The sequence below is a fragment of the Amphiura filiformis genome, chromosome 9 (genome assembly GCF_039555335.1).
Source record: "Amphiura filiformis chromosome 9, Afil_fr2py, whole genome shotgun sequence".
In the NCBI taxonomy this organism is placed as follows: Eukaryota; Metazoa; Echinodermata; class Ophiuroidea; order Amphilepidida; family Amphiuridae; genus Amphiura; species Amphiura filiformis.
The window spans coordinates 21341055-21367974 of NC_092636.1; the positions used below are offsets into that span (position 1 = coordinate 21341055).

Genomic DNA, 26920 nt, shown 5'->3' on the forward strand with positions numbered 1-26920 from the left:
ACAATCGCACACGATTGTCCCTCTATGTCAGGCTGTGTTTATTCAATTGAAATTTCTACTGTAGTGCAGGAGCATTAGGAAATATGAAACTTGGTTGACAGAACTTCCAAGAAGTGGGTGCTGCATGCCAACTTTGCTTTCCAGGGTAGAATTTCAAAATACCAGATCATCTACACACAACAACACTGGTACCAGTAATACAATATTATTGCATGGGTGCCTCCACTTCAGCAGGGTTGGTAACACGTAGGGCACCTCCAACCAAACCACCCTTGGGCCATTAAGGGTTAAGATAAGTAATCTCAGTATGGGACAGTGACTTTGCAGTTGTTGGACCAGTAACTTTTCAAAATGTGACACAATCAAGCAAAATAAGTGTTGTGCTGATTTATCATTCAAATCAGTAGCCCTATGTCCTTTATTGTATAAATAACCACTGTTTTCAATTATCCACTACAATAAAAATATTGGACCTATCTGTCGTCTATCACACGGTAGAGGATAGTAAAAACAAAATGATAGGAATTTTTGTTTCTACTATCCTCTACAGTGTGATAGACGACATGCAGGTCCAATATTTTTATCGCAGTGGATGCCGGTGCATATTCTCTAAGTAAATACAAATTGAATGGTGTCTTTGTCAAATCACCCAATCTGCAAGAAGGTTATGCACACACACATTATGTAGTCCTACATGTAAGTTTTGATGATATAAACATCTCTACTTTTTTGTCGTGAATTGGAGGATGAGGCTGTAGATCACAAAGTGCCCCATAATGCAGCTAATTAAAAGTTATTTATCATGAGGCGAGTTAAGCGCAGCGTGTAGTTCCTCGCTTTGCACCACTGAGGTCCCGGGTTCAAGCCCGACGCTTGCCCAAGGACTCATGCGCACTTGGTTTATCCCGATTCCATGCTCGTTCTCGCAGGTTTTCTCCGGGATCTCCGGTTTCCTCCTGTATCGCAAAAATCGGTGATTAGTTGTTTGGTTATCAAAAACTTCCTTCACCCAATGGAATTTGGGGAGCTGCACAGATAATTGGTGGATGTTACAATCTAAATGCGGATAGGTGTGCGCCGTTCGGCAGCAACCTAGTTGATGCGATCTGATTGTGATGATTCACCATTGCAGCGAAATTACAGCGCTTTGAGTCCTCTAAGATCTGGAGAAAGGCGCTTTATAAATCCAAAATTTATTTATTTATTTATGATGCAAAATTGTTACTACATTCAGCTTAACACTGAAAATGGGGAATATTCTTTGAATTGCTGTTTTGGTTTCACATTTTCCCTTCTTTCTTTCCTTTAAATCTTCTTTCACTCTGATAGTCATATAACACCCTCCTTAAAGAGTGGTTTAGTGGTATCCTAGCTTGTCTAGCTTGTCACAAAGCTTTCATCAGCCTTGTGATCACTCAAATCAAATTGTCCATGGTTGACAAACAAGTATCGAAATAAAATTCTTCCATCTGCTGTACTAAATACTCAAGTCTTTAATTATTTATAACAGTCCTTCATAATGACACATCCATATCTTCTTCTTGGTCTACTGCTGTCAGCTGATGCTCCTTGTATCTCCTGACGCTTCTCTGTTGAAAAGAAAAAAACAAATTTTTTATGGATTCTTGTGTCCAATGAATTCTTGTGTAATGTGTATGTACCCTGTAACCTTATACTAGCATATCCTCCATTTTGCTATTGTGTCAGTTGGACAATTGCTTGGTTACTGACATGTGTTTAGAGTAGAGTATTGAGGCAATCCTGTGTGTAATTTTGGTTAATTTTCATGGACAGGATTTTAAGATACAACCTTGTGAAAAATTATAAGTTTCTTTTTTGGCTTAGTGTATATCATTTACACTATAACTGAAGAACAGTATCAGGGTGCAACAATAATCTCATTTATTCTCATGAAGGATCTACTTTATTAATTGAATTTACAATTAACGTTGATTCACACCACCTTTTTCTTTACAAAATTCTTTGCAAGAATTAATTTATAGATTCAACTACATTTTTACTGGAACCACCATTTAAGTATGGTCTGATCAACAGTTTTCTATAGAGCACTTTAACACATTCAAAACCATGTGATATAACTAGAAGATTCAAAGTTTTTCAAAAATCTAGGTTCCTGGACCCCTGCATCACATCACTCTAACCCAGTTATAGCAGTCAAGTCAGCTCAATCGATAAGGTGTTTAGACTATTTCGAAACCCGGCGCTGGTTTAGTACGCTCTCATGTATAAATTGAGTTAGCATGTAATTCCTGTGGACAAGGAACTTATTGCTAATTGTCTTGTTGTAACCCGTAGGAAACTCCGGACAACTGATCCTGGCTGCGTAGGTCATGATTGTGCAATGTCTAGGGTGTGCGCTCCTTAGCTGCAAGTCCCTGTTTTGATGTTTAATGGTTTATGGAATTATATGGGGCCGTAGTGGTCAGTGACAACCTGTAAAGTGTGCTGAGGCTTGTGGATCAAGGTCTAGACATTGTGCCTGTGCAAAGCGTAGCGCACTATAAATAATGATTGTGTTTCCTCACTTTCCTGTATAATAGATGTTACAATTCTTAACTGTAGCTTCACCTAAATCTGAGCTGTAGGTTTCACTTACTTCAAATGTTGATAAAACATGCTGACATACATTGTTGAGATCCGTTAAGCCTTTATTAAATACATCTGTTGCTGGGCTACCTATGAAACAGAAACAAACACATTATTTTGTTTTTATGTCCAAAATATTACCTTCTAACATGAATAAAGAAAGTCTCAATTGCCAGTATAGACAATCTGTGAGAGATATTAAAACCAACATAAAAACAAGAAATGTCTTTAAAAAAGATAATGCCTCCAAGATACCAGTGGGCACCTTTTGTTATTAAGGAGACACTTATAATGCTAGCTTTAAGGTAGCGCTATTGGATATAGATTTTGTCTGATTGAAATATGTGAGTCCATTCTCTCCTGATTACAAGACTGAAAATTTTATTTTAATCGGATATTCGGTTACCAAAATATGGCCTGTCAAAATGGCGCGAAACCAAGAAGTTGGCAACAAATTTCTTTTATTTTTGTTATGCAATGTTGTCAGGTAGGCCTTATTTTCTAATTATATATGCAAGAATTATACAAAGTAAAATGTTCAGATCGGCTACAAAATAAGATATAAAACCCATGGATGCCTTTGGCAAATTTCCATTTGCATAATTAATTAGGGCCCTAATCAACTTTTCTAATAAGTGGCCCTAATTAATTATGCAAATTGAAATTTGCCAAAACGCAACCGTAATTTTGTAGTATAGTGTGTGTTCTACCCATGTACCGTGCCTCAGTACCATAGCTCTTTTAATTGTATCTGAAATCTTTACTTTGCATAATTCATGCATGTAATTAGAAAATCATCTGGCAACTGGACTTGTCAAAAATATAGAAAATAAAAAGAAAGTTGTTGCCAATTTTTTTGTTTTGGTTTCGCGCCATTTTGACAGGCCATATCTCAAGAACCGAATGTAATCTACAGGGCATAAGCTTTAACATATTATTTAAATAGAAAGAAAATCTAAATTTGTGCATTAGCCAATAGGGCCACGGTCACCTAAAGCCATCTTGCAATTTCAGATAATTCTGATGTATGAAATAAGACCTTCAAACTTTCAGATATGAAGAGTTCCAGATGCAGGCAGCCGTTTCTGTTTTTTAAATATAGGCCTAAGTTGTATCAAGAGTCATTTCTCGTGGATTGTTTGACTGAAAATTACGATTGTAACGTTTCAGAGTAACAAATTTTCGTATCAGATTCTTTTATGCTTGTTTATTATATTTTCTATTCAGGACTAAAATAATATTAATATTATTATATTTAGGGGGGGGGGTCTTTTCATAGGCCATTACTTTTTTGTATGTGTAATTGAATAAAAAATCAAAAAACATTATTGTTTTGTTTTGTTTCCTTCATTTGTGCTTTGTCTTGCATCGAAAGGGCCAATATCAACACCTTGTTTGTAAGAAGTATTGTGTGGGGAAAGATGATTCTTGCATTTTATTTTTAGTTTTATCTTAACAAACAAAAAGCAAATTTCTCAGTCATAGTCTTGAAATGGTCATGGGTAGGCCCTATGCATGCAAAAATATTGCAACAGTACTCAGTAGAATGTAACAAACTGACATACATACCACCAACATGACCAACCACGCATGGGAATTGGGGAAGCAAATACTTTAAAACGAATTATTACGAATTATATCAACGCAATAAAATTTGTATTTGAACAGCAATGAAGACGGCCATAGGCGCGGCTAGGCGTATCATACCATACATTGCAGTTCAAATGCATCATGATCATGATTGTAGCCTAGTCGAGCTAGCCCTGCATGCCAGTCGGTCTGCTGACTCGCCGCGGCACAAAAATACCTCCAATTTTGCACAAAACAATCCATGATGTCAAATTATCACATCCAAACTGTCGCCATGAACGTCAGCTTCAACTTCTCCAGCCAAAGTTTTTGCATTGATAATCAGGTTTCATGTAATCATGAAATTAAACCTTGTTTGATGTGTATTCCCATTGCCACAGCATAACGGTTTTCCAACTTGTCTTCTACGATAAATCTGTGCTGATGAGCGCTGAGGCTACAACTTATAATTAAAGATCGAATTAAAAAAGACTAGTTTGCGTCTGACGTCATGACAAAGGCGCGCCGTGATTGGTTGCTGACCTGCGCAGTATGGCATTTTTGGTCTGGTTGACAGGACGGCATACGCAAGCTAGTCTTTTTTAATTCGGTCTTCAATTATACAACATATGAGTTTGAAAATATTCTAATACATAATTCATCATGAACTTGATAGACCCACGCCATTGGCGCCACGTGCTTGGTGTTTCTAGAATCCCTATAGAATAAGATTAATTTTAATGCTAATTTATTGCACATGCTGAGGAAGCGTGATTACCTTTTTGAACATTCGGAAATGGCGATAGGCGAATTTATGTATGGCGCAGAGAGGTGGGGGGTATATATTGGGCTCTCAATATTGGGCGGAAATTAGAGTACTTGTCAGAATATAAATTTGTACAATCGGCCTACATGCTGCGCAATGTGCGGCATTTTAGGTGTCAATTTCAAAGCAAACTACCTCCTGCGGAGGCAGAATAAATCAAGGAACATTGTAAAGCATTTTACATGAGGACAAGAAACTCAACAGGTCCTAAAATCAATAATTTCAACATGAAAACACTGTTTCCAGTTCAGGTTCGTTTACTACATGGGTGAGAAACTATCAATCAATCAATCAATCAATCAATCAAATAGATTACAGTAGAAATTTCAATTGAATGAACACAACCTGACATAGCATGCCGATTTTTCGCATACACTACGCGATGTTCACCAGCGCGTGCGACTATGCATGCGTAACACGGAAATGAAGCGAACCATGATGACTCAGTTGTGACTGGTTACCATTGTATCCAAGGTCGTACGTTCGTGTTGTAGTTTGAAATATGCGATATATGATCGCGGTTGGATCAAGTACAGCTGTTGAAATCTGTGTTCATTCAATTGAAATTCCTACAGTATATTAGTAAAGCAAAAAAAAAAAGTTAGTCTCTCAAATATTTTGCCAAAAAGCTATGTGCTATGCTTTGTGGTTATTTTGTCCTTTTTTTCTAACAACTAAAAAAAGCCTGTAAAAATCCCAGCATGCAGGCTTTCACATGCACTCAGGGTTGTGAGACAAACCTCCCCCCTAAACATTGTAAGCATGCAGACCACCAGTCAGTAAAGTGAAGAAATAGTATGGGTCTATAATTGCTACCGATATCTCTAACTTACAATTTCAACATTTCCTCGTTGTGATATATATATAAGTCCTAACTGCCTACAAGAAGCTTATCGGGTCATGTAACTTGGGATCAACTCCCCTATTACTTGAATCGATTTGTGGATAACGTAGCACCCATCATTATTGAAGAATAGGTACTCGAATGAGTCACTAACATTCCACAATAAGTGAAATTAATTTGCTTGTACGAAACAGTTAATAATTTCCACCACAAAAAGAAAATAATTTACCAGTAATTATCACATGAAAGACTCACCTTTTGTCTGTATTCTTAGATTAACTTTGTTTTCTGTTGGATGGGGAATGCTATATCCACAAAACTGAACTTCTGGGCTGAAAAATAAAGAAATAAGATCATTAATCACAAATTCTTTGCCAAATTCAGATCTCTTGTACAAGTCTTGTGTTTTCCACTGAGTGTTTTCCATAGCTACCAACATTCCAAAACACGTTTTAGTATTCTCCAGACTTAAAATCAGTATTTATACCAAATGAAATCAATATTTCCACTCTTTCATGTACATTAAGTATCAGTGCTGTACGGTGCGACCATTTTAGGCGCATTGGCGATTTTTGCCGATGGCGACTAAATATTCAATCCCTGGCGCCAATGGCGACCAACTGCTGAAGCTTTTAATCGCCAAAAACAAAACATGTATGTAATGTAGCATTCAAGAGTGGTACGAATGTATGCTATGAATATGCATAATCATGTCTCTATGGGGACTTCCTGGAAAACATACATGTAGGCCTGCACTGTACATGCTGCGTATGTAGCGTTCAATGGGAATATGTAGATCAGAGTACAGCAGCTATGAACATTCAACACACGTGGCTGTTCAGTTTACGTTGGCACCTCAGATTTTTTACCTGGGAGCGAAATTTGGGCGCCTAAATTTATAAAGTTAGGAGCCATTGGCTCCTCAATCAGTTTTTGCACCTTACAGCACTGTTAAGTATTCTTTGGTATTTTTGGTATTCTTCAGTATTTTTATCAGTATTTATTCTTCAGTAAAGTCAGAACAACATACTGAAATTCAGGCAGCTCTGGTTTCCAGTCATTTGAACAGAACCAGGAGATTTATTTTCTTTTTTTTTCAATTCACAACATTTAATTAATCAGAAACAATCAGTCAAAAGATGGCCAATTAAATTGTCAAATCTTGTCCATTAATGTCCATTTGAAGATTATAGTTATTACAAACCAAAAGGGGAATCTGGGAAGCTCTTTCCTGCAAAATTTTTGACTTCTCAAGGAAAACATTCTCTCCCTAACACTTGGAAATTTAACTACATGTAGATATATCTGACAAATTGGCCTCATCTCTCCTAACCCTACCCGTGGTTTTTTTGCTATCGGAAGGGAAAGAATTAAGAAACGAAAAAGGAGAAAAGGTGAAGAAAGAAGTCACTTGGTACCCACGGGATTCGAACCCGGGACCCCTCGCATGCCACGCACACAATCACCGACCTGTAGCTACATGTACCAAGGTTAGGCTTCCCCAGGCAGCTATTCCCTGGGTATGACTTGGGCTGATTGTGTCATCAAGTCACATGGAATGCATGCACACAGAGTGGTTTTAATAGTGAGCTTTATTGAGACTTGTTTGGATTAGGGGTAATATTTATTTTACAGGCTTCATTTACTTATTTTAATGCAAGCTTAAAATGATAAAAATCACTTACTTTTTCATAATGACATATCTGAGTGCATTTCCTAGTGTGTGGTCTTCTCCATGTAAAACAAAAGTAAGACAGGTACTGTCCGCAGCATCCTCATTAGCTGATGACTGAGACTGGAAGATAACAATAGAAAACATAATTAATAAGGCTAAAAAAATATGTCTCAAAGCCGCCGCACATGTTCGTTTTCTTAGCGCCTCAATGTCACCTGAAGCAGCAAATTCATTTTTTATTTCCTTTTTTTAGTGTTTTGCCATCAAATCATGAAATTCTCAGACAAATTTGGAGGAAAATTTACTTGATTCAATACTCGCATTGTTTAGATATAAAAACAATTGATATTTGTAAAAAAACACATTTGTAATCATTTTCACCACAAAATATTATGAAAAAACAGGTGAGCTATGTATGAATTTATGGAGAGGTCAAACAGGTGGTCAATATTAATATAGTGATTTTATTTATTTTTTCTTTAGGCAGGGTAGCCCCTTCAATGTTAATACACTGATTTCCAAGGAGGCCCTGCAGCAAAAAGTACAAGATTCTTAAACAGAGATTAAAAACAATTTAAAATTTAAAATGATAAAATTACAGTCAGATACTAGTAAGATAGGCAGATGATAGCAACAAGTCATATAGTCTAGAATATTTTCTCAATTTGAATTTTATCCTTTCTAGGTATGACTGATTGTACCCTAAAATGTGCGTCAATGCCTGATGTCATGATATATGCGACACGTTTTGTAGGCTCCGATTGCCGATTACATAGACGAGTACAACTTACAAGTAACAAGTTACAACTGGTAAACCAGCCAAAGCAGGTACTGTGCAGTGCCGGTCTGCTATTCAATTGCGTGGTGCATTGGGTGACATGTATTTTCTACATGTATGTCATTTGCTACCGTAGCTGATAGTCGGGAAACACCCCAGCCTGTGTCAGGAAGACAACACGCAAGAAGGGGAAACCAAGCATCAAGAGATGTTAAACACAGTGTCACCGTTTCTGCACCCATAAACATGCACCGAAAGGAAACTGCAAAAAATAGTGCTAAAACAAGTATAGACAATGATTTGAATGTAAAACAGCATGAAGATTGCAATTCAAGTAAAACTCCACCCAAGTTTTTCATCAACTGTTACCACACCAACGCAGGTTGTATCATGAACAAACGGGGAGAGTTCCAAGAGACAATTGATGAGTTGAAGCCTAAGATTATGGTGCGACAGCTCAGTTCTAGATGGCGAAGTTAACCTTGACAACTACACACTTTTCAGAAATGACAAAGTATCCGCTGGTGGAGGAGGAGTACTTATGTATGTGCATGACTCAATGCAAGCTACAGCCTGTCAACCATTAAATGACTCCAAGTTCGAGAGCTCAGTTTGGTGTGAAATAAAAGTCAACAACAAAGACAGTCTTCTTGTTGGAGTTTGCTACCGCAGTCCAAATAGTAGTGATGATAACAACGAGCTGTTCCTTAAACAGCTAAAGAAGATTGAAGAGGTTAAGTACAGTCACATCCTCCTGTTTGGCGACTTTAACTTTCCCGAAATAAATTGGAAGGATGGACAAGTCAGAGCTGCCGACACCCACCTAGCCAGCATCTTCTTTGACATGGTAAACGACATGTACTTGGTTCAGCATGTGGAAATACCAACCAGATACAGAGAGGGCAAAAGCCATCAACACTAGATCTCATCTTCACAAATGAAGAATTCATGGTGGAAAACCTGGAAGATATGGCACCACTAGGTAAAAGCGACCATGTGGGTTTGTCATGGACTTATGTATGCAATGACGAAATCTCTACCAGAGATGAGCTACCAGGAGACAAGTTGAACTACAACAAAGGAGATTACGAGAATATAAAACATGATCTGAAAAGCATCAAATGGGAAGAGGAGATGAAAGATCTCAACAGCAACGAATCATGGCAACTGTTTAAGAGTGTGTACAACCAAAGAAGCATATACCACAGAAAAAGACCAAGAAGAGATACAAACCGCCATGGCTGAGCTCCAAGGTGAAAAAGTCTGTGAAGAAAAAGTATAATCTGTATAAGAGATACAGAAAATCAAAGCAGTATAAAGACTATGAAGAATATACAAGAAACAGAACAATGCTACAAGAAAGATTGTGAGGGAAGCGCAAGCGAAGTATGAGCAAAGACTTATGAAGGAGTTTAAAACCAAGCCAAAAGCCTTTTACAGTTATGTAAGGCAGAATCAGAAAGTGAAAGTTGGAGTAGCACAACTGGAGAAAGAAGATGGGACCGCTGCTGTTCATTTTGTACATCAACGACTTGCCGAAACATGTGAACTCCAGTATACAAATGTTTGCTGATGACACCAAGATCTTCACCACTGTTGAAACCCCGAAGAGTGCAGATAAGCTCCAAAGTGACATAGATAAGCTCCAGAAATGGTCCTCAAAATGGCTCCTTAGTTTCAATGCAGGGAAATGCAAAACTATGCATTTTGGAAACACCAACCCAGAAGTTGACTACGTAATGGATGGTGTTACGCTTGAAACCATACAGGAAGAGAAAGACCTGGGTGTTTATCTGACTAGCGACTGCAAGTCGAGCGTTCAATGTACTAAAGCTGCCCAGAAGGCCATGAATTGTCTGCGGGTTATCAAACGCACATTCAAGTTCATTAACAGAGACAGCTTCACCATCCTTTACAAAGCTTACATCAGACCACACCTGGAATACTGTGTTCAAGCTTGGAGTCCTGGATTTGCTCGAGAACTCTAGTTTTGAATTTGCACACGATAGTTACACTTTCGATGCTAGAGTACTTTACTATGGTTTTTCGGTCGGACAGCGGTGCAATTTTTTACACCGGAGGTTATTTATTCTGTTAATGTTGACATTTGAATGAAAGTTATTTCGATGAATCAACTGTATCTTTTGAGCAAGATTTGCGTATTTTGGACAGTCTAAAATTTTGCTGAAGTGTAATTTTAGCAACATTTTTGATGCAATGGCCTGTCGTGATCGGCTGTGTTTACTTCTGACCTTCCATTGCTTTACACGGTTTGATCATGCTTCAGCGAATCCGACTAGATTTTGAATGCAAAGGTCTCTAGCCTAGAATGTGAAGCTATCGGTGAGCAAATTCTTGGCTAGAGTTCTCGAGCAATCCTGGATTAAAGAAAGACATCACCACTCTGGAAAAAGTCCAGAGGAGAGCTACTAAGTTGGTCCCAGATATAATAGACATAACCTACGAGGAAAGGCTACAAAAGCTGAAGCTTTATACCTTGGAGCAAAGAAGAGTAAGAGGCGACTTAATCGAAACATTCAAGATCTTGAATCATCTTGAGAGAGTGGACCAAGACAGATTCTTCAAGCTAGCAACCACAGACACAAGAGGACACAGTCAGAAGCTGTTCAAACCAAGGCTACACAAAGCGCTCAGGAGCAGACAAGATTTCTTCTCACAGAGAGTTGTCAATCAGTGGAACTCCTTGCCAGCATACGTAGTGAATGTCAAGACAACAAACTCCTTCAAATCACATCTAGACAGACATTGGAAAGATATGGGGTACTTAAAGGCGTAAGCCTACTCTCTCCCAGATGTGGAACCAAATCCAGGTCCCCGCTTACCCAAATATCCTTGCGGGGAATGCAATAAGGCAGGCTGCGACAAATCGCCTGTCCGATAGCCCGGGGCAATCACATTTTTTGTCGGCCAATTAAACTCTGAAGAGCTGTGCCCGATCGGGCAAGTCTAAATTTAAACCAATTAAAGCTTGATGATTTAAAATGGAGTATTTCTGTCCAACTTGGCGTGTTCACAGAAGTAAAAAAACGTCAAAACAAAGTAGAAAACTTCTTGAAATGGAACTCAAATTTCGCTAGGCACTCGTATCCCACACCAGACTTGCAGACATATACATGTATATATATGTAGGTATACCAGGTGAATTCAAATTTGCCATCAAACTGCATCATTTTATATATCAAATTAAAGCCCTTGAGTAAAGAAAGCCAACACTGAAAACCTTTTGTCATAGCACTTTCCGTAGCAAAGTTACATCTTGTCAAAGATTGACTTTCATCAAAAAGATTCTGCTAGCAAAATTCCCAAAAACAGCATTACGGGGTGTTTCTAGATCTTAGTCTCATGACGATAGCACCTTTTTTAATGGAACTGCTATCAAAATCTCTCTGAAATTCCATGTGCGAGTCTCTCATCACCAAAAAAAAATCATATATTTGGGTCAAGTGAAGTATAGACAACATATTTATGAAGGTTTCCTTCTTAAAAGCTTCTTTTAATTTCAATGTAAATTTGTATTGCCGGTTTAGGCCATTTTGACTGACTAACAAATGTGTTAACTGAGGTTTCCCTGTGATACCTAATATACTAATGAACATCATGCCGTTCATGATGTATTGGAAGTTTGGCCAATTATAGAACCTGTTTCGTGCAAATATCATGACGTCAATGACGTCAGCTGGCCATGTATTTGCATATGATTGAGATTGAGATGTACTAGTGGTTGGCGAAATACGTAAATCGCCGTGACTTTACTGACAAAATTTCACATAAAATACACATTATTTTCCACATGTAAGAAACAAACAGTGAAATAATTGAATGAAATGTTCATTTTTATGCATTTCATGAATACTCATTTATTTATCAACTTAACTGAGAAAAGTATTGGATTTCCGTAAGAATGAAACTGCCAAATTCGGCACACTTACGGTACTATGCACTGCACCGCATGATGAGTACGGTATGTGTTATGGGTTAATTTCGGGCAATTTCGGGCAACCAATTTTTGGATATTGCCTGCCCGATCGGGCAAGTTAAAAAATAAAATTTGTCGCGGCCTGCAATAAGGCCTGTACTTCCTACAGAGGGGCTAAAGCCAGCATCCTCTGTGAATCATGTGAGGTCTGGTTTCACTCTGAATGTGTGGGCCTATCAGATGATGTCTTCAATGCCCTTGGTCGTTGTAATAACTTCTGCTAAAGACCTTCATCTTAGAAACAAACAAGTGTGTAAATCATAGTAGCCTGACAGAGAACTTGACCTAGTTCGGACATTGACCTAGTCCTAGTTATGAACTTTATGCTAGCTATGCACAAATACAGTATAGAGGCAAAGCTGCTTAGGTGTCATCTCTCACTCTGAACCTGACTTTCTAGCTGAATGCAATGCTTGTAGCTTAGTAGAATAAAACATATAGTAGATTGTACATCATGACTTCAAGTGTGTTTCTTCATGAACCCAACCAAATATATAACAGTGGCGACGAGGATGTTTCAACCTATTAACTACAACTTTTCGACTTGACAACCAGTTTTGTTTGGTGCCAAGAAGTTTCAGCTAATAAAGACTTGATTTACCAGTATAGTTCTGTACTTAGTTCATCATAGCCATGGCTGGCTACATGATAGGACAAATGGGTCAATTTGACAGTAGTATGGAGGACTGGAAATCGTATATGGAACGTTTTCAGCAATTTCTTATTGTGAACGGTGTGGAAAATAACAAGAAGGTGGCAGCTCTCATCAGCCTTGTTGGGCCAACGGTATACAAACTACTTAGGAGTTTGACAGCACCAACAGATCCAGCTACCAAAACATTTGATGAATTAGTTAAATTGTTAACGGATCACTTGGCACCAGCACCACTACGAATTGCTGAACGCTTTAAATTTTACAAACGGGATCAACAACCTACAGAGTCAATCCGAGAGTATGTTGCGGAGCTAAGACGACTTTCAACCACTTGCGAATTTGGAGATTTTCTAAATCAAGCCCTCGTGATCGCCTTGTTTGTGAGCTTCGTGCAAAAAACATTCAGAGGAAATGTTTGACAGAAGACGATTTAGATCTTCAAAAGCAATTAACATTGCTGTAGCATCAGAAGCAGCATCGAAAGACACAGATATGCTCCACAAGGGTGGAAATGTGAATAAAGTACATTCCACACCTAAACGATTCAACCGAAACGGTGGTCAATGGCAACCCCAGAGTCAGCATAAACCGCCAACAAGTATGAACAGTAAACCAAATTATCAAGGAACTACCTGTTATCGCTGTGGTGAACATCACAATGCTAATGTCTGCAAGTATAAAACTTACAAGTGTAACTATTGCAAAAAGGTAGGACACTTGGCTAAAGTATGTAGAAAGAAACAAACTTCAGGAACTAATTATGTTGATGAGCAAGGTATGGAGGAGAGGTGGAAGATAATAATGGAACTGAAATGCATGAAACCTGTAACTATCTCCACACTCTTGGAATTCACAATTTGCCTGGATCAAACAGCTCAGACCCTATAATGGTGACTGTGGTCATAGATGGAAAAGCTATTCCAATGGAAGTTGATACTGGTGCAGCCATGTCCATCATACCGCAAGATGTATTCAATGCAAAGTTTCCACATGTCAAACTGAGCAAATGTGAAAGCAATTTCTCCACCTATGGAGGTGGCAGGTTACCTGTTGTCGGTCAGGGTGAAGTGACAGTGACTTATCGTCAAAATAGTGAAATTACCCTTAGTGGTAGCTAGGGTAACTGGTCAACCACCTGTGTTGGGTAGAAATTGGCTCAAAGTCATACGCTTGAATTGGAAAGAGATTTTTGCGACATATGCTACGCCAGTGCCATCATCACGATCAAGTATGCAGGAAGTGTTAAACAAACATAAAGCTGTGTTCCAACCGGGATTAGGAACCATGAAGCATCATACAGCCAAACTGCATGTCAAGCCAAATGCTCGTCCCAAGTTTCACAAAGCGCGACCTGTGCCATATTCACTTCGCGATTCGGTAGAAAAGGAGATTGATCGCTTGTTGGAGGAAGGCATATTGGAGCCAGTATCGCATGCTGAATGGGCAGCACCAATTGTGGTAATTCCCAAAGCAGATAAATCGCTGAGGATTTGTGGGGACTATAAGGTAACAATAAATAGTGAAATAGAAGTGGACAAATATCCACTACCTAATCCCCAGGACATGTTTGCAACGCTCGCTGGAGGGAAAGTTTTCTCTACCCTGGACATGTCACAAGCATATCAGCAAATGCAGCTTGACCCCGACTCCAAGAAATACTTAACTGTAAATACACATAGAGGGTTATTCCAATATACCAGGCTAGCATTTGGTGTTGCCAGTGCACCTAGTGTATTCCAGAACGCAATGGAACAAATCCTACAGGGACTTGATGGAGTCATGTGTTTCATTGATGATATTTTGATTTCGGGAAAGTCGGAAAAGGAACATTTACAACGGTTGGAAGCTGTACTATCTCGATTGGAGGAACATGGAATACGTCTAAAGCAGGCAAAGTGTCATTTCATGCAAACGCAAGTGAAATATCTGGGTCACATTATCAGTGACAGAGGAATCGTAGCTACACCTGAAAAGGTTCAGGGAATCGCAGAAGCACCTACTCCTCAAAATGTACACCAGTTGCGGTCTTTCCTTGAATGCTTCAATATTATGCCAAGTTTATTCCTAACTTGAGTGAGCTAATTCATCCACTGAATAAGCTTTTGTGTAACAATGTTCCCTACAAATGGACACCCGAATGTGATCAAGCTTTCAAAGCAGCCAAGGAAAAGCTGATGTCTGACACGGTATTGACTCACTATGATGTGAATCGTCCACTGAGATTAGCCTGTGATGCATCTCAATATGGCATCGGTGCCGTATTATCGCCTATCAAGGAAGATGGGACTGAACGCCCTATAGCCTTTGCTTCGCGACGCTTACCAAAAGTGAAAAGAATTACGCACAGTTACAGAAAGAAGCATTGTCGCTGATTTTTGGAGTGAAAAAGTTTCACCTGTACTTGTATGGTCGACAATTTACACTGATTACTGATCATCAACTGCTTCTCACAATCTTGGGTCCAAAGAATGCAGTACCGACACTCGCAGCCCAAAGGTTACAGCGATGGGCTTTGATATTATCAGCATATCAGTACGATATTGAATATCGCAATACATCAGCACACAGTAACGCGGACTTTTTGTCTCGATTACCCCAGGATGTGAGTGATCCTAGCAATGAGGAAGCACTTTTCAATGTTTCGCTTGTTGGTGAATTGCCTGTGGAAGCTGCTGAAGTGGGGGCAGCTACCCAACGTGACCCTGTGTTGTCTCGCGCATGGGAGTATACAGCTTATGGATGGCCAAAGCAACTTGACGACCCTGTATACCAAGGGCAAGTAACATAACAATACCCGAGGTACTCACTCAATGCCTCCCACTAAAACTTCTTCAGTTGTACCACCCGTACCAACACCACGTAACCCGACACTATGACGCCAACCGTCGCACCCGCAACGCCAACAGTCGCCCCCGCAATAATCATGCCAGAACAATCCGCGTCTTCTGAACGCCGGTATCCATTACGTGAACGCCATCCCCCAAAAACGCCTGGACTTATAACTTTTGGAACTATTTTTATGGATACTGATCTTGGAACTATTTTTATGGATAATGATCTCTGACCATGGAACTATTGATTATAAAGTATTATGTTAAAACAAAATATGCTTTGTATATCATCATATATGCTTTATCATAAAATTAGCTAAATTTGAATTGAGTTGAGTATGAAGCTAACATAAAATTGTGGACATCTGTTAGTGGAAATCTGTTAACTTTGGTGGTGAGAAAATAAGAATTATGTTAACAATGATTGTTCATCTCAAAAGCTAAATTTTAGAAGTAGTTATAGTAGGCAATTTTATTTGAAAGTTATTTCATTTTTGTGTTTTTCAAAATGCATCTGTAGTTGCCATATTATTTGCTAAATTGCAAACCAACCTAGAAACCAAATTATAAAATTAAGGTCAACTTTGTTTTGGAACAAAAGAAACATCTGGTTTATATAAAATTTGTACTTTCAAACTTAGAAGGGAGGAATGTAATAACTTCTGCTAAAGACCTTCATCTTAGAAACAAACAAGTGTGTAAATCATAGTAGCCTGACAGAGAACTTGACCTAGTTCGGACATTGACCTAGTCCTAGTTATGAACTTTATGCTAGCTATGCACAAATACAGTATAGAGGCAAAGCTGCTTAGGTGTCATCTCTCACTCTGAACCTGACTTTCTAGCTGAATGCAATGCTTGTAGCTTAGTAGAATAAAACATATAGTAGATTGTACATCATGACTTCAAGTGTGTTTCTTCATGAACCCAACCAAATATATAACAGTCGTTGTGATCTACCATGGGAGTGCTACAAATGTGGGTTACCAAACTTATCTTCTGGACTCTTTGATAGCACCATCCTCGACGGGTCTATGAGCAGTCAAACTAGCCATTCAACATCAAGCTCTACCAGCTCCTCCCATCCGGGCTCACAGTTGGCCAAGTCATCTCCTAGTAAACAAGGTACTCATCGGTCATTTCAAAACCTCCGCTTATTGGAGATCAATTACCAGAGCATTTACAGAAAACGTGAAGAATTCTGGAGTATGGTGGAGGCAGTTAAGCCTGATGTAATCTATCGATGTGAGACTTGGCTCAAACCGAGCATGACTCAAGGTGAAGTCTTTCCATCTGGGTATCATATGTACCGCTGTGACAGAAAGGACGGATACGGGGGTGTTTTGCTAGGTATCCATAACAGTCTAAACAGCCACCAGATTGTTATACAGACGGGAGCTGATTTTGTTGCAGCTAAGATATTAAATGGCAAACAATCCATTGTGGTCGCATCACTGTACCGCCCAACAAACAATGACCAAGACTACATGGATGAATTGAATCGTACCATCTGTCAATTGTGCCAGACCAACCCAGGTGCTGCAATATGGATAGCTGGTGACATCAATCTCCCAGATATTGACTGGAGTACTGGCAGTATCGTCTCTCATCAGTACAAAGTCTCTATTAATGAGTCTTTTCTCCAAGTCCTCGAACGTGCTGGTCTTGAGCAACTGATTGACTTCCCCAGCACTCGTGGTGATAATATCCTCGACGTCATAGTTACCAACAGACCATCACTGGTCAACAGATGCTCCGGCTTACCAGGACTAAGCGACCATGATGTTATCTACATGGACATGTTCGGGCTTACAGAAGAAAACCTGTTCGCCGCAAGATCTTGCTGTGGAAGAGAGCTGACCTTGAAACCATCCGTGATAGAATCAAGAAATGGTCCTGTCAATTCACTACTGAGTATACCACGTCTACACCAGTGGAGGAATTAGCCAATGCTATTCAACTGGAATTGGAAGGTGTCATAGAGGACTGTGTGCCCTCAAAGTTAAGCTCCACCAGGAACAACCAACCTTGGTTTAATACCAGCGCTAAAAGGGCCACCAGGCGCAAGGCACGAGCCTATCGGAAAGCTCGGCAAACCAACAAAGAGAGTGATTGGACTCGTTTTAAACGCCTGAAGAGAGAATCACAGAAGACTTGCCGTAGATCATACAACAAGTACATCTATGATATTGTTCACAGTGATCCTGGCAGCGGGCGTAATAAGAGGCTTGGAGCCCTCATCAAGTCAAAGAGGCGTGATCAGATGGGTGTTGCTCCCCTGAAGGAAGGAGGTTTCCTGCATTCTGATCCCAAGACCAAGGCTAATATTCTCAACCGCCAATTCACCTCTGTCTTCTCCACTGATGATGGCTCTGCGGTACCTGATCTTGGACACAGTCAACATCCCTCCATGGACTCCATTACTGTAGACAGGAATGGTGTCATCAAGCTGCTTAGAAAACTGAAGCCCTTTTCCGCATCTGGACCTGATGGCATTCCAACAAAGCTTCTAAAAGAAACAGCAGAAGAAATATCTCCCGTTGTGACTCTTCTCTTTCAAGCATCCATCAATCAAGGCAAGGTTCCATCCCAGTGGAAGAAAGCTCAGATCGTCCCAATCTTCAAGAAGGGTAGTCGTTCGATGCAGCCAACTATAGGCCGATCTCCCTCACATCAGTCTTGTGCAAGCTTTGTGAACACATCGTACACTGCGCTGTAATTCGCCATCTCAGTGCCTGTGAAGTCTTGTCCGATGCACAACATGGATTTCGCCAGCGTAGATCCTGTGAGACTCAACTGATCATCACATTGAATGACCTGGCCAAAGGATTAGACACCAAATCCCAGACTGATGTGATTCTGCTTGATTACGAGAAAGCGTTTGACAAGGTCTCTCATCGTCACCTCTTGAAGAAAGTCGAACACTACGGAGTCCATGGCAGTACCCTTAACTGGATCAGGGACTTTCTTACCAACCGATCCCAAGTAGTCGCCGTTGATGGTAACAAGAGCTCTGAAGCGCAGGTGACATCCGGGGTTCCATAAGGAAGTGTTTTGGGCCCTCTACTCTTCGTCATTTACATCAACGACCTTCCAGATTGTGTGTCTGCCTCGACAACAAGACTGTTCGCTGACGATAGCCTAATCTACCGGAACATCGCATCCCCAGAGGACTCAGTCGCTCTTCAACAGGACCTCGACGCTCTCCAGAAGTGGGAATCTGACTGGCTGATGAGTTTCAACGCCTCGAAGTGCCAAGTGCTACGTGTGACCAACAAACGTAAGCCCACTCTTGCATCCTACTCCATCCATGGCCCAGCCCTCGAATTAAGGATCTGAAGGGGCACGGCAACTTTTTTAGGGCAAGTTGATAATTGCCGTGGATTTTCACTGAAAAGGCAAGGCAGCACGGCAATTTGTAATATTTCAAAAGGGCATCAAGGCAACTGTTGAAAATTTGAGAAGGGCACCAAGGCAATTTTTCAAAAGCGAATAGATGCATTACCGACAGCTGAATTCGACACCAAAGTAAAATTCGACTCTCAACTTTACACTAAAACTAACCTGATTGCTTAAAAAACTGACTCGAAACAGCGATGAAACAGCTGTAACTTTGGTAATAATATTGATAAAATTCGCCGGGATAAAAACTATTTCGTGCAAAACATATCTAGAGATGGGCTCACATGTACAAGATAAGACGAGACCGGAAGAGTATCGCCATCGGTTTGCAATGGGAAGTCAATGTTTGATAATCGAGAGAACAATTGATTTGCCCAGCGCTCAGATTTTGTTCACAACACGAGGTCGAGGAGTCTTAGTTACTAACAGCGTTTCTGATTGGTCGATAGTACGTTGGAGGTATTTCTCTGACCAATCGAGAAAATGAAATCAGAATGTCAGATTTCTAGCAACCAGATAATGTATAAAAGCCGATGTGATTGGCTGAATATAGTAAGCTTACGTACGGGTAATGAATATTAATTCACAACAAACTATTGTGTATACTGTGATTGATAGCTGGGTTACGATGCTCAAAATAGCGATCGTGTTCAAGATTTTCGATTTAATTTTCCACAATTTTGCGGGGATTTAACCAGTTAATGATTTTATAATGAAGGGATAGGGCTGGCGCTGGCCGGCTAGGGCACCCACGGCAACTTCATTTTGGGGCACGGCAAGTGACTGCCGTCGGTAAAGGACATATTTTGAGGGCATTGCGGCAATGGGGGTGGGCACCCACGGCAATATGCCGTCGGTGCCGTGGGTTAATTCGAGGGCTGCCATGGCCACACTCTGGAGATCGTGAACTCGGCTAAGTATCTCGGCGTCCATCTTGATTCCAAACTGAGCTTCAACACTCACATAGACACCGTCACCAAAAAGGCGAACTCAACCAAGGCCTTCCTGTCTCGTAACATCAGCCACTGCAGCCAGAAAGTCAAGGAAGCAGCCTACACTACCTTCATAAGACCTACTGTGGAGTATGCAGCATCGGCATGGGATACACACACACAGCGTAACAACAAGAAACTTGAACAGGTGCAACGGAACTCTGCCCGCTTCGTCATGGGAGACTACGAGAGAACAAGCAGCGTAACCTCAATGCTCCGTCATCTCAATTGGACTTCTCTCCAGGATCGACGCCTCGTTAGTCGCCTTCTCATGATGTTCAAGATCCGTTTCGACCTGGTTGACATCCCATGGAATCACTACCTCACCCTTCACTCTTCATCCACCAGAGGCCATTCATCTAGATTCATGCAGCCTCACACCAACTCTTCAGTGTTTGCAAACTCCTACTTCCCACGTACCATCCGGGACTGGAATAATCTCCCAGTGGTAGACATGTCCACATTGCTTATTATAGAGGGCGACATTCAATCCAAAAAGTTTGGACCACAGTAGCTCACAGTCAATGGCTTAACTGTGTAATCCCCATAGGAAATACAAAATTTGAAATTTCGACACCAGAAACTTGACGACGCAGTCTAAAAAGTGCTGGTACTTTATCCTTGATACAGAAGTCAGCATGCAGTGAAAGTTAGATTTCATAAAATAAAATCGCCTTTGTTTAAAATGGATCATCGTGGTAAAAAATGATGCATTACATGCTTTTTTTTGTATCGTAAGTCATTGGAAGGCATTGTCAATGATGGTCGCAGAAAAGTGCAGTTTTTTAAAAACAGACATTTGCCCATAACTTCGCTAGTTGTTGACCTACAGACATGGTTGACCCCTCATTTTTTAAGTTAAATAATCACCTTTTTAAGCAAAATAATTTCCATGTGAAATATCCTACTTGAAAATTTTGTGAACATGCCTACCAGTGGATCCAGCGGAGTACCAATCTCTCAACAGCTTCAAGATCATGTTGAGGGACTGTCAACTGAAGTAGTCTCACCACCAGCCTATTTTTTACTCGCACAACTGTATATATTTTTGCACTTGCCATCATTTTCATGCTGTTGCTCCGACTCATGCACACCACGTAGTGCGTCTATTCTCACTTATGTGAGCTTGCACTTTTAAGGAAGGAAGGAAGGAAGGAACTGTAAGTGTAAGTGTATACGAATTACGATGAGCCACCCAAAGATAAAAATCATCATTACTACAATAGATCCCTGTACATGTACTAGTCATGCTAGTCAATGACAATCATCACAATCAATAATGAGATAGATAATTGATTGTAAATACGCTCACTCAGTTAGTCAGGCACAGTCACACTGATGTACTATTATACTTACAACTCCTAGACGGTTCATCATGCCACCTTCACTCGTATAAATATAAATATGATATATTTCTGTACTACTGCTTATCAAATTGTAAGCTTACTCTCTCACGTTGACAAATTTTGCAAACATCTACAGACAGCATGTCAGCCTGTATTTGAAGCCTGTGTGACCACTCGATGATTGTAGCGCCCCCTTCTCTGGCAAAGTTCTGATGACTGCAAACCAAGTTGGTTGTTACACTCTTAATAGAAAAATTTTTTTTAAAGGGGGCCACTTGAACATTTTTTTGTCCTGTATACTAATCAATGATAGAAAAGGTTCTATAAAGAACTTGAACAGTTCTACAAAGAACATTAAAGATTTAAATAGGTCTAGGGATTTTTTAATTAATTCATTCAGGGATTCATCACAAGGTTATGAGCTGTTATGAAAAGTGAAAAGTAGTGCTAACCCTTTTTGGTATACGGTATACCCGGGATGGTATACTAAAAAAGAATCTTTTTATTTCTGTTCTACTTCGAACCCTTTGAGGGTTCTTTCTTGATATTTCCTTAAAGGTTCTTCAAGCTTAAGGTTCTACAAAGAACCATTTTCTTTTTACTAAAGAACTTTTTCTTCTAGAACCCCTTGGCAAGGGGTTCTCGGCCCTTGGTTTCAACATTATTGTTATTCTCTCTACAAAGTGCATTGAAAATACCCCCTCTTTTATTAAATAACCCAATACTTTTATAAATATAATATTTTTCTACTTTATAATGATTTTGCCATTCTTGAAATAATGGATCGAAGGCTTATTTTCTTTCATTTTCATTTTGTGATGAATGATAAACTCAATAAATATGTTTTAAAATCAAAATTCTTTGTCCTTCATGATAAACTTCTAATAACTCTGTTTTAAAATCAAAATTCTTTCTTCCCTTCCTGGCTTGCCTTTCTCTGTTTCCAATTTCCTTTCTTATGTCTTACTGAGATGTGACTGTCTGAAAGATATATATATATATATATAACATTTTACTCAAGTTAGACTATCTTTTGAATAAAGTGCTCAATCCCAAAAGGCATGAAACTCAGAGTAACGACTACCTATTCTGGAAGGTCTGTTCTTTGAATATATATATATATATATATATATTTATTCATCTGGCAATTAACAACAAAATTGAGACAAAACAACAAATTGGGTCTACTGAGCTGCCGGGGAACACTGAAAGCACATATATTTTCCTCTTTTCTCCCTATTTTACCCCCCCCCCCCGACAAATTTATGGTGCCACCCTGCCCCCTGGTGCGGCGGGGTGCCACCAACCGTGGTCAGGTGGTTCAATCGGGTCATGCCTTTTTCAGTTTTTCATGCCTTTAATTAACGATTCCCTCATTTCTCAAGTTTCTCAAGTTCAGATCAGATTGTTTTTTCTTTTCTCATTGCTTTATTGCTTGGCGTTCTATCCTTTCAGTCATCCTCTTCTTATGTTCTTACTCTCTTGCCCTTTTAATAATCTTTCTTGCTTGTGTTTTTGCTCATGGTTAAGCCTAAATATTGTTATTTTGCAGCAGTGGCGTAGATTTCTTTTTGACACGGGGGGGGGGGGGAAGTTCTTGAAGTATAGTGAATCCAGCACCTTTTTGGCGACAGAAAAAGTTTATGGGACAAATGTGCGCGAAGCGCGCGAAAAATTTGCTATTTTAAAGGTAAACCGATGAAATATCACGGGTGCAATGAACTTGGTGGAATGAATGCGCGCAAAGCGCGTGAAAAATTGCACTTTTGGGGCTAAAATGGGCAAATATGAGGTTAATTTGATCAGAAACCCACATACAGGAGTCAACATTGGGGGATGCTTGTATGGACCATCCCCTGGCAAAATATTGGGGGGATTTATCCCCCCGGATCTACGCCTATGTTTTGCAGTGAAACAAAAATGTTTGATGAGGAGCTGAATTTTTTCATCTCAGAAACCATAATGTGACGGTATATCGAAAGCCAGAGGATGATTTAAGGAAGCCCCATCATGCACTGCAAACGTGCTATCACTAGAGTTTCAACTGCCACTTTACTTTTCAAATCCCATTGAATTCTGTGCAAAAGATGTTGTTTAAGAATTGTGCGTGTGTCATTATTACTTGGTCGGTTTCAGAACAAAAGTGATGTATGCATAAAGGATAATTCACACCTTCTGTAGGTAACATAAAATGTGAAATCGACTAGCATTTTGAATGCGTTTTTATTGTAAATATATCAGTCCAAATTCAAATTTAACCATGCTCGTCAATGCAATGTGCGAGCAGTGGTGTCATGTTCACTCACACAGCTGTGCTAACCGCAAGTCAACACAGTGGCGTGGTGGGAAGTGCTTAAATCATCCTCTGATCGAAAGCAAGAGGGGGCAGGATCATAAATGGAGAAATAACCAACTTTCTGCCCAGGGGTGATTTTTTCACAATCGGGTTTGTTGCGAATTTGTGATGATGTTATTAATGTTTAAAATATTGTCTGATAGTTTCAGACCGGAATATAACTGGCATCTTGTATTTGAGACATTTTTCAACTTTCCTACTCTCAACATTGTCAATAATATTTTTAAAATCCGATATCTCCGTTTCCAATTAAGGCTTACGAACTAAGCTAGGCCAACGAAAATTGGAGTGGGGATGCCCCACAGTCTTGGTCCCAGGGCTGGCGCCCAAGATACTACAATAATGCCAGAGTGCCACTGAACATAGTTTTTAAAAAAATATTTCATTGTTTTTTTATTTGACAAATCTGCATCATTTATTCTAATTTATTTCACAAATCTCGATTTTCGGCCATGTGCAATCAAATGGGACAAATTATTATAATTATTATTATTATTACACAATACTTTATATAGGGCGCTCCACGGACACAGCGCCTATACAAAAGCGACAAAAACACAGCAACAATACAGAAAAAAAAGTTTGGAATTTTGTCATATTCTGCCTTAAAATTGGAGTCTAATGAGCATTAAGGGATGGGGTATGAACGTTTGGACAGTATTTATTGTGCATGATGCAGTCATGTCTACAGTAGAACTCATCTCGACCTTTGCAGGATTAAACCCCATTAAAAGCTATTAAACCAAGATAACACTCATTGAAGCAGCTCAACTGATTAAATCAGATCTTCTCTGGTTGTGTACAAGTGTCTGTTTTCAATGTGCGACATCGCAATAAAGCTGGTATTTATAGCTTCAGTTGGGTAACCGATTATAAAGGAAACGAAAGGAAACAATGGTATGTGTACTTTTGTTCACGAAATGAGACAAAGACCTGCTTTTTGTTAACCAGCATTCTTCAAAATGAGCAATATAATGATTGTTGACTTAACACGGTTTGGAAATAATTTCTTCATATTTTTGGTGTTATCTGTCGTTTACATAAACAAAAAAAAAACACAAAAGTGCGACCCTCTCCAAACATCTAAATTAGCTAAAAATTTAGGACATGTTACAAAACTTTATTTTCTAGAACCTATTTAGAATAATTTAAATGTAGCTTTTACCGTTTTTTTGTGGCATCCTTCAGAAGTGAGCGGTCCGATACCAATATTTTCGGTCAAATCTCCATTCAATTAACACGGGGAGTTGGCTAGCTATGCCTTGCCCTCACTCATATTTTACAAAAGTGCGACCATTTCTGAACATCTAACCTAGCTGTAATTTTAGGTCATGTTAGAGAAATATATTTGCTAGAAGTTTTGGAGAATAAATAAAATATTGTCTGGTTATTTTTCACACAGTGATGTTAACTAGGCAAGTGTCCATTCTCCCAACATACATCATTTGTAGAGGTCACGCGCCCGGGTCACGCGTCAATGGTGAGAGCACTGTGTATTGTGTATAGGAAAACGGACAGTAACTGCAGTATGGGGACATTAGAGCACATCAGACATATCGAATTGCATTCTGAATACGAAGAAATTATGTCTTTCTGATATCAAATAATTTTGATTTTTTGAAATTCGCAATGTAATACACATTTTATGGCTGTTAGGGGTGGTGCAATAATTATGTGTACCCCCGGGGTGGTGAATTATAGGGGGGCAAAGATTTGTTGGCAGGCCAAAAGGGGGGGGCAAGCATTTTTTAGCAGGTCGAAAGGGGGGGTCAAGCGATTTTTGGCAGGTCGAAAGGGGGGGGCAAGCAATTTTTGGCACAGATATTTTGGGCACCGTTTCTAACGCCCTAAAAAGGTGTAGGAAAACGTTAGGAACACATTCAAATATGCAAAATTTCCTGCTCGCTCCGCTCGCATTGTATCATAACACAATTTAAGGAATCAAACTCAGGTTCCCCAAAATTTTGTATGTGTAAGGGGGGGGCAAAGATTTTTGGCACATCAAAAGGGGGGCAAAGGTTTTGGGCACGTCAAAAGGGGGGCAAAGATTTTTTGGCGCGGCCAAAGGGGCGGCGTTTTTGGCAGACCATTTTGAGAATTCACCACCCGGGGTACACATAATTATTGCACCACCCTTAAATATTAATATTTTGATATTTAACAGTACTGTCGAAAGTAAACTTTATAAATCTGATGATTTATACTTAAAGAAAGTGTATGTAGGTGGGATGAAAAGCCGACGATCAATTGAAAATTTTGACCTTTCGTATTGAAGATATGGATTTTTTTCCCAAAACACCAAAACAAATAGGTCTTTTTGGGAAAAATCCATATCTTCAACATGAAAGATCAAAATTTTCAATTGATCGTCGGCATTTCCTCCCAGCTACATACACTTTAAGAATATATGATATCATTAGATCGGTAAAATTGACTTCGAGGACTGTTATATATCAAAAATGTGAAAAATATCAAATTTTAATAATTTGTCATAAAATTTGTATTATATCGTGAATTTCAAAAAATGAAAATTATTTGATATCAGAAAGACATTCTTCGCATTCAGAATGCAATTCGATATGTCTGATGTGCTCTCATGTCCCACAAAAAATACTGTCGAAACGCTCATTCCAGGCCCCTTAAAGTTAAAGTGAGCTGAAGTTGTCCAACTAGTACTTTTGTCCGCTTTTGTCAGACTTTTATGTTTATAGTTTTATCAAAGTATTATAGCCCATGGTATCATAGATCTCGAACCCTGCCCGAACGAGGTAAATCAAGATAAATAAGAACATCTAGTAAAGGATATTGGAAAATAATCAAGTTTTTGTGTAACTAAAGTTTGAAATAATAGGGCATTATTTTCACGCGAAAACCGCATAACTGAAATATTTTCCACCTGTCGTCATACAACCATTTATTATGCTAATTACTTCCATAAAAGGGTAGTCTCATTTTTACAGAAAACAATTATATCCCCGTACACACTGTAATATTGTAAACAAACTGTGCCCTCGATAGATGAGAATGGTTGTAAACATTAGG

At 39.4% G+C, this 26920-nt stretch overlaps 1 protein-coding gene across 1 annotated transcript; it reads right to left on the reverse strand.

Moving 5' to 3' along the window:
- Positions 1-893: 893 nt before the first annotated feature.
- On the reverse strand, positions 894-21681 carry LOC140160739 (DNA-directed RNA polymerases I and III subunit RPAC2-like). The gene is made up of 5 exons (XM_072184039.1): positions 21533-21681; positions 7532-7641; positions 6102-6178; positions 2618-2697; positions 894-1589 (listed from the first exon to the last, which is right to left on the reverse strand). The coding sequence occupies exons 1-5, from the start codon at positions 21551-21553 to the stop codon at positions 1515-1517; spliced, it is 363 nt and encodes a 120-aa protein (XP_072040140.1). The 5' UTR covers positions 21554-21681; the 3' UTR covers positions 894-1514.
- Positions 21682-26920: the final 5239 nt, after the last annotated feature.

What these genes read in the sequence shown, in the direction of transcription:
- LOC140160739 (XM_072184039.1), bottom strand. Translation starts at nt 21,553, where the DNA reads ATGATGAACCGTCTAGGAGTT. An exon ending in TCTAAGAATACAGACAAAAG is followed by an intron (nt 2,698 to 6,101) that starts GTGAGTCTTTCA and finishes TCTGTTTCATAG; the next exon opens with GTAGCCCAGCAACAGATGTA. An exon ending in ATGTTTTATCAACATTTGAA is followed by an intron (nt 1,590 to 2,617) that starts GTAAGTGAAACC and finishes TCTTTTCAACAG; the next exon opens with AGAAGCGTCAGGAGATACAA.